At 48.0% G+C, this 7837-nt stretch overlaps 1 protein-coding gene across 3 annotated transcripts in view; it reads left to right on the forward strand.

Annotated features, from left to right (window-relative positions):
- Positions 1 to 3541, forward strand: part of NR1H4 (nuclear receptor subfamily 1 group H member 4) — a 35659-nt gene extending 32118 nt beyond the window's left edge. For all 3 annotated transcript variants that reach the window (XM_075723330.1, XM_009492672.2, XM_075723343.1), the window contains 2 exons: positions 1866 to 1979; positions 3303 to 3541. In XM_075723330.1, the coding sequence (XP_075579445.1) occupies positions 1866 to 1979; positions 3303 to 3541 (353 nt within the window). The remainder of the gene's footprint in view (positions 1 to 1865; positions 1980 to 3302) is intronic.
- The last annotated feature ends 4296 nt before the right edge of the window (positions 3542 to 7837 follow it).

Below are 7837 nucleotides of genomic sequence, written 5' to 3' on the forward strand. Positions count from 1 at the left end.
ATTCAACTCCACAAAATGAATTTGTTTGCTCTGCTTTAGGGCTCAGCTAGACTTATTTTTTTTTTCCTCTTTCTAGACTCACGTGAACTTCAAGACTTTGATGTGTCATGTGTATGTGTTCCTTACATATGTCATATTGTAAGGCACTTTGTCATTTAAAACTGCTCAAGAGAGAGACAGGCGGTTCCCCAAAAGTTAGCAACAACAAGTGTTCAAAATTTTAAATAGTTAACGCTGATGACTAACAACATAAACTTCTCAGAACAGTAGATGCTATGACTATTGTTTGCTCTGTATAAAGCTCCAGCTGTGTTACTAACTTCCACAAGGATGAGCTGACTCGCATCATATGTATTTGCTTAATTGACTTAGACTCTTCTCAGTGGTGTTGAACTTGTTACAAAAATGAGATTTGTGGCTTGTGATCTGAAGTGAACGTAGGTTGCTCATGTCACATGTTTAAACACATCATTCAGCCACAATATAAACCACACCCTGCAAGACCACACTTTCACTCTGTTGGGACACATAACCATTCCACTGAATGAAATAAGTTCTCACTGTCACAGCAAAATGTGACCTGTTCGTAGTTAAGTCAAGTGACTTCATGTTCCTTTTCTTTGAGTTCCACCTGCTGAGTTTCATTTTCAGTTTCGCCTATTGGAGGTACTCCAAACCTTACCAGTCCTGGACTTCAGCTTCGTGTTGTATACAGCACTCAAAATCACATTATTTCATGCGGTTTCCACACCAAGTTATAAAGTCTTCTCCCAGAACAGCTCAAAATTAAGAGTAAAATGACAAGAAATCCTATGGCCCTTGTCTGTGGGAACAGAGGAGGTTTCTATCCTTTCAGCCAAGGAAGACCAAAAGGCTTCTTGCTGCAGAACCACTGGTTCAGATCTCTACACCTCGTTGGTGCCACAGCTTCAAAATTGCAAGCAGCCATTGTCAACAGTCTGGTGGCTTCTCTGAGTGACTCACGCACCAGTTTGCAAAAAAAAAAAAAACCAAAAAAAACCTGATGTCACAGGACCTACTTCTCTTTTACACCAAAAAGCAGAATGAAGTATATCTGTAATTTAAGGCTAAGAACATTGTGACCTGATGACAAAGTGAGTAAGAGGAAGCCCACATCGGCATGCCCCAGTTCAGCAACCCCAAAGGGTTTTGCTGATAGCAAGCGAATCGCATGATCCCATCCTTAAACTGGGCTGGATTTTAATTACTTATGGCTCTGTACTTTATAATGCACTAGTTTATGCTTTAAGGTAGTCGTAGTTGCAAGCAAGTTGATCTTGGCCTTCAGGTAATCCTAGATCTAGCTAAAGTTTCAGGCTACATAAAAGGACCAATTAAGACTCTTTATGGCTCTTTATGGAGACAACTGAAGCAACTGCCCAAGGCAGCTGTAGAGTAGAGTTGGGCTAGAATTAAACCATACACCCTGAGAGGTTTCCATATAACTAATGTAAAGATAGGGAACATGGGGACTGTTTTGTGAACTGTGCATGCTGGAAATAGAAGACAGTTAGAATATCAGCAGACAGTGAGAAAAACATGTATGAGAGTTGTCCTGAAGAGCTAGACGGACAAACCAGTAGAGGAAAAGGAATTGCTTGGAAGAAAGAATTTGAAACCATGTGAAAAGAAATTGCCAGCACTTGCCTGCTCCTATTCTGATCTGCAAAACAACAACATGCTTGCACTTTTGTGACTAATTGTCTTGCATCAGGCCTGATTTGTGTAGCAAATTTCTCCCACCAAGACAGTCAAGGCTTCAAATACTAAATAATTGCTCTGTGGCAATAAACTGGATTATTTCAATAATTAAAAAATATTATAACTTTTTTTTTCTCTCACAGGTATCTCAGATGAATTCATAACTCCCATGTTTAATTTTTATAAAACCATTGGAGAGCTGAAGATGACACAGGAAGAATATGCACTGCTCACAGCCATAGTTATCCTGTCTCCAGGTAACCTCTAATTCAGAATTAAATATGAGTGGTTTTGGAAAGAAAGCATGAGGAGTGTGACCTGAGACTTGTAAAAACTTACATTCTACATAGAGTAAGAGAGCATACGTGCTTATTCAGTATATTCAGCTGTTAAACCAGAAAACAAGCACACAAATCCAAACTCCAAATGTCATACTACACCATCTGGTTTTGCATACAAGGAAAAAAAGTGCCTAAATACCCTGCTTAAAAAAATTACTGGTATCTCTTCACTGCTTAGCACAACAGGCTTATTCAGAAAATCCCAGATGTGGTTACATGCACATCACTACAGACTGTTGTGGAATGTCACATTTTTTAGAGGGAAATTGGGAAACCCTATAACTTTGAATGGAGAATGGCAATGAAGGTCTTCAGCCTTTATTGAACAAATACCAGCTGGCAAGAGCCGAAGGACAGTAGCAAGTTGCCCTCTTGACTATAAAGTGTTGGAAACAGACCTTTGAGAAGTATCGGCATACTAGTGTCTCAGCCCTTATTACAGGCTTTGCTGTAAAAACTAATTCTTTGACAACACAAAACTAACCAGCTCTGCCTACAACATGTGGAGAAATTGTATAGTGCCTCAAACAAACTGACTGTAATAGGAATGGGAGAAGAGAATCCTGATGCTTCAGGACAAAAGACAGACACTGAGGTTTGCAGATCAGGTTTCATGGAAGATGGGAAGGTGAAGCAATTCGATGGCTCTTTGAGTCAGTGTGGCTCGGGAAATTTTTTTACACCAAAAATTTGAGTGACAAAAAACCCCATCCTCCTCTTTTCTTCCCTCTCCAAATAACCAAGCACATGCTTCCATATGAACAAAATAAAAAGACAAGTATTTTCTAACAAAGAAATTTCATCTGAGGATGAAGATGTTTGATTTCTCCCTGATGACCTGTATGCACACTCTACCGGTCAAATTCCCTGGTGTACTATATCTCCAAGAACTTATGCTGTGCTGCTCAGTTGTTGCAATGCATCGCAGGAAGTACTCAGGTGCAGTGATTGGGAGGTGATACAACCCCAGAGAAACATTTTCCAGTTAAAACTCTTCAGTTTTTTAAAAGTTTGAAAGTTTTCCCTAGCCAGAAGTGGGAAGCTTACATGAAAACCCTGAACCAAAAATACAATGCTAAAGTACTTTTATTCCCTCTCAATTTGAAAAGAAACATTCTTGGTGGGTGTGAACATCAGTGCCCAGTGTAAATATTTGAATATTTTAATATTCACTCATCCGTATAAATATCAGAGCATATTATTTGCTAATTACTTCTTTTCTTTTAAAACCATAACCAGATCGACAATACATAAAGGACAGAGAGTCTGTGGAAAGGCTTCAAGAACCCCTGCTGGATATTCTACAAAAATTCTGCAAACTTCACCACCCAGACAACCCTCAACACTTTGCATGTCTTCTGGGCCGTCTTACAGAATTACGGACATTTAACCATCATCACGCAGAGATGCTGATGTCATGGAGAGTGAATGATCAGAAATTCACACCTCTTCTCTGCGAGATCTGGGATGTGCAGTGATGGATACTTTGTATTTTATTTCAGGAAAAATATCTTTGTAAAGGACCACATAGCATTTATTTTCATAGAAAAATATCCCACAGTACATTAAATTTTCTTTACTGCATTTTTATAGAAACGTGCCATGGATTCATAAAAGTAATTTTGTTCGCTATACACAGAATATTGTATAGCTATCAGATTTTTCACACGTGAGTATAATTTTCTCTGTATTTATATTCTCTGATCAGAAAGTCCACCAGCTCCTCAGAGGAACCCTGTTAATTCCTGCTGCAATTAAGCTGACTGCAGTTACAGTTCCTCTTGACAAATGGGGAAATGCAGGTTTCCATTCATATTTTTTCATTGCAGTGTTTTTATGCTTGGCCTCCATTAAAGAATATATTCCAGATATTTACAGTAATAAACCAGCTGAAATGATTAATGCTGTAGTCATTTTCTGTTCAACTGTGAAATGCGTTCACATAAGATGCACGAGCTCTTATTTCCTCAGAAGATGAAAAATTATGTGATGGAGAAAAGCCACACACACACAAAACCCTTTTCGTGATATAAACGTGTAATTTATTATTTCAAAGTAAAAATTATACGGCATCTATGCTTGGTGAAAGTGCATCACCGGTTGTTTTACTTTACAACTGTTGATCGTTGGTGCTCAGTGGCTCTGAATGCCATCAGCAACATCCCCCAAACCAGGTAACTGAATGCTGTGCGAGGCGGTGCGGGCTCCCTGATGCTAATGGGGCTGTAGGCAGGGCGGGTGATTTCCTCGCACCTGGCTCTGCTCCAAGCAACGCCAAACCGGCCAGCTGGGACACCCATGTGCCCACCATGCTCTCCCCCAAACCGTGGCCCTGCGCTGCGGGCAGCGCAAGACGCGGGGCGCAGACGCAGCTTTTTGCCCCGCTGCAAGAAAAGGCCTCTTCGGGTGTAAGGGCCTCCACGGGCAGGCCCTTCGCCCGCCTGGCCCCCTGCTCCCACGGCCGATGACCGAACCCGCCACCGCTGCCCCAGGGAAGCAGAGCTGCTCTCAGGCGCCGCTGGTGACACACGACGGAGGGGACGCTGAGGCCCGGGTTTTGGCGACAGGCGAAGCGACCCCTGTGCGGGAGGGCCCATCTGCCGCAGCGCCCGAGCGAGCAGCCCTCCGGCCCTGCCGCCGCAGCGGGTGAGACGCTGCGGCCTGACCCGGCCTCCGCGGGGGCCTGATGGAGCCGGGGCGGGGGGGGGGGGCGGCTGCCAGCGGGGCCGTGAGCCCGCTCCCCGCACCGCCCCAAGGGCCGCGTCGCTGGGGGAGGCCGGAGGGGCGGCTCCGCTACGGCAGCGCCCTCACCCAAGCCGGCGGGGGCTCCGGTGGAGACCCCCGGGCTGCCCGCTGGTGACTCGGCTGTAGCGCAGAGCTGCGGGGCGCTGAGGGCCGGGCGGGGCCGCGGCCTCGGGCCAGGTGCGGCGGGCCCGGCCCCGCCCCGCGGGCGCTGATTGGCCCTTTCGAACGGAGCGGCCGGCGCGGGGCGGGTGGGGGCGCCCTGGTGCGCGGCGCGGGGGGAGCGCGGCGCGAGGGGAGCGCGGCGCGGCGGCAGCGGGCGGTGAGTACCGCGGTGAGTACCGGGGAGCGCGGCCCGGCCCGGCCCGGCCCGGCCCGCCGCCACGGGGCCGGGGAGCGGCGGCGACAGGGGAGGGCAGGGCAGGGACGGGCAGCGGCAGCGCACAGCTCCTCCCGCACCGGGGTGTGGCCGGGGGTGGTGGTACCCCGGACCCGGCCCGCCGGGAAGGTGAGGGGCGCCCGGGCGGCGGCGGGTCCGGCCCCGCGTAGGGACCGGGGCGCTGCTGCGGGGTCCCGCCTGCGGCGGTGCATCGGGGGCGCAGCTGCGGAGCGGCAGCGCTCGGTCAGTTACGCCTGTCTGTCATCTCCCGCCCTGTGTACGGGCAGCGCTGACAAGGTGTTGAGCATCGCCCGTCGCGGGGAGCCCGGTGCAGCAGGGAGAGACCCCGGCACTGGGCTGAGCCTGTTACCGGGGTGGGCTCGGTCACCCTTCCCGGGGCAGCAGCTCCCATCCGGCCGAGTTAGCCTCACTGGCAGCGCTGCTGGACGTGAAGTGCCGCGAAACTTACCCCGGGGAAGGGAGAGGGGAGAGTTTTTGCATAACACCTTTCAAACCAGTCTCTCCTGTGCCTCACGCAAGCGTTTGAGGATGCGGTGCTGTTTTTGTAGGAAATTTGCCCTAGTGCTCTTGGCTAAAATGCTCATTCATATTGCTTAGTAAGCCGAAAAACGTCTGGCTCCTTTCTTTGCCCAAAAGCTGGCTGTATTCCAGGGATGCTGTGTGTCACCTTTGCCACAGTGTCAGATCAAGACATTGGGGAAAAAGTACATGTGTACCTTTAAAACCTATAAGGCATAGCTGGTCTATGCGTTTGTAATTCTAAATGTACTGGGTGGATCTTTTGTAATAAGACAGGATTTTATGTTTAAGTCATAATAAATTACTATGGCCAGCCAGCAGCCTGCTTTTTGGACATCAAGCTATGCTCAGCATTGCTTTGCTGGAAGAAGCGTGGGGTGGAAACAAGAAGGAAAGGAGAGTGAATTTGTGAACGTGAGCGAGTGGCAGGGGTAGGGTGTCTTGTGTTAAGCAGCCTCTCCCCAGACTGGATGCTCTTGTGGTAAAGGAGCTGTCTGCACATCTCTTGCGGAGATGCCAGCTGTTCAGGTGAAGTGCTCCTCCCTGATTTCGGGTGGTTTTCTCTGCCCTGACAGGTGGAATCCAGGGCCTTTGCTGCCCTTTGGAAGGGGAGAGTGGGCTCGCTGCGGTGTGCGCTGTTGCCAAAAGGTGCTGAAAGGCACCCCCCAAGGAGAGCAGTCGGTGGGCCTGAACGCAAGGAGTTGTTTGCCACCTTAAAGCCCTTCACCTTGGACTGACTGGTCTGGTTCTTTCCCTTTGGTGCCTCCGAGGCCTCGCTAGGGAAGCAGAGCTCCTGCTGACTCAGTAATGTAACAAAAGGGCTCTGTAATTGCTGTAGTGACGGAGAGAGTAGTGCTCCATGGATGTCTCTTGTTGTGCTTACCTCTTTTTTTTCTGCACGTTAGGATATGTATACCAAAAAAAAAAAATCTTGGCTGTCCTGTAGTAGGTTTCAACAGATAATGACTTGACAACTTCTTTCATTTCAGAGTGTTTAAAAACATAGGTTTCAGTAGGTACTGTCAAGACTACAGTTTCCAGCTGCTCTGGGTTAGCCTGTTGTGGCTGCCTTCGGGTGTTGATGGAATAGAAGATGATGTGTGATATATCTTAAATACAGGGTGAAGCTGTAGAAGTGTTTCTGCCCAAGGTTTTTTTTAATGAGTCTGTGAACCCAAGGCTTTTTAATGAGTCTGTGAACCCCTTTAGGATCCACTTAAGCTAGGTCAGTGGCTGCTTCATCTATGTTTTAGGTGTCTGTGGAGTTCTGGATTATTTATTTTTGTTTGTTTCTGTGTAAACTGTGCAGTCTAGTAAAATGGGACTTGGACTCAGTTCATCTTGTGCTACAGAATGGCTTGTAATTAGTGTAGCATGTCTTGCTGGTTGGGCCCCAGTGAATGATCTATGAAATTTGATACAACTGATACTAAGCAGGCTATCTTGCATGGCATCTAAGAGCATGTGTTTAGCACCCTCAAGTATTTGCGTAAAGTGCTTTAGTATTTGCTGACTTTACTGTTTCTCAGATGGCCTGGGGACAAAGTGGTGGGCATCTCTGGAGAGCAGAAGCAGAGTACAGTCTTATGAGGCTGTCCTGTGCAGGTCATGTCTGGGGAGTGTCTGCACTCCCTTTCCTGAGAAATACCTGTCCCTATGCCACGTGTCAGAAGATAGGTACCTTTTTTCCTCACCTCTCTTTCCTAATGTTGATCCATAGCTCTAGTCCTTTATTGGAGGTTTGGCAGTCGGCCAGCCAAAGGCAGCTCCTGCCTTCCCCAACGTAGCATTTGGGGCTGACCGCCCGTCTCCCAGTAAATCAGTGTCGCTGTATTGATCCAGCTGTAAAGTGCTACTAGGCAGCCTTTCTCCTCCCATCTCATGGAGCCTGTTGGCAGCAGAAGCACCAGCAGAAATGAGGTGTTTTCTGGGAGTGCTGTGGGGCGTCGGGGACCTCTATATTTGCTGAACTGGGCTGGTTGCCCCCCTGGTTGGTGAGTGCTTGCAAGTTTCTCCTGCTTTCCCTGTTTTAAGGGGTGAAGCAGGTAGAGAGCCCTCCTAGGCACCTTGGGGATATCAGCTGGCCTGGAGATGGCAATGGCATGGCCTGAGG

This window comes from Pelecanus crispus, chromosome 1 (assembly GCF_030463565.1).
Source record: "Pelecanus crispus isolate bPelCri1 chromosome 1, bPelCri1.pri, whole genome shotgun sequence".
Lineage (NCBI taxonomy): Eukaryota > Metazoa > Chordata > Aves > Pelecaniformes > Pelecanidae > Pelecanus > Pelecanus crispus.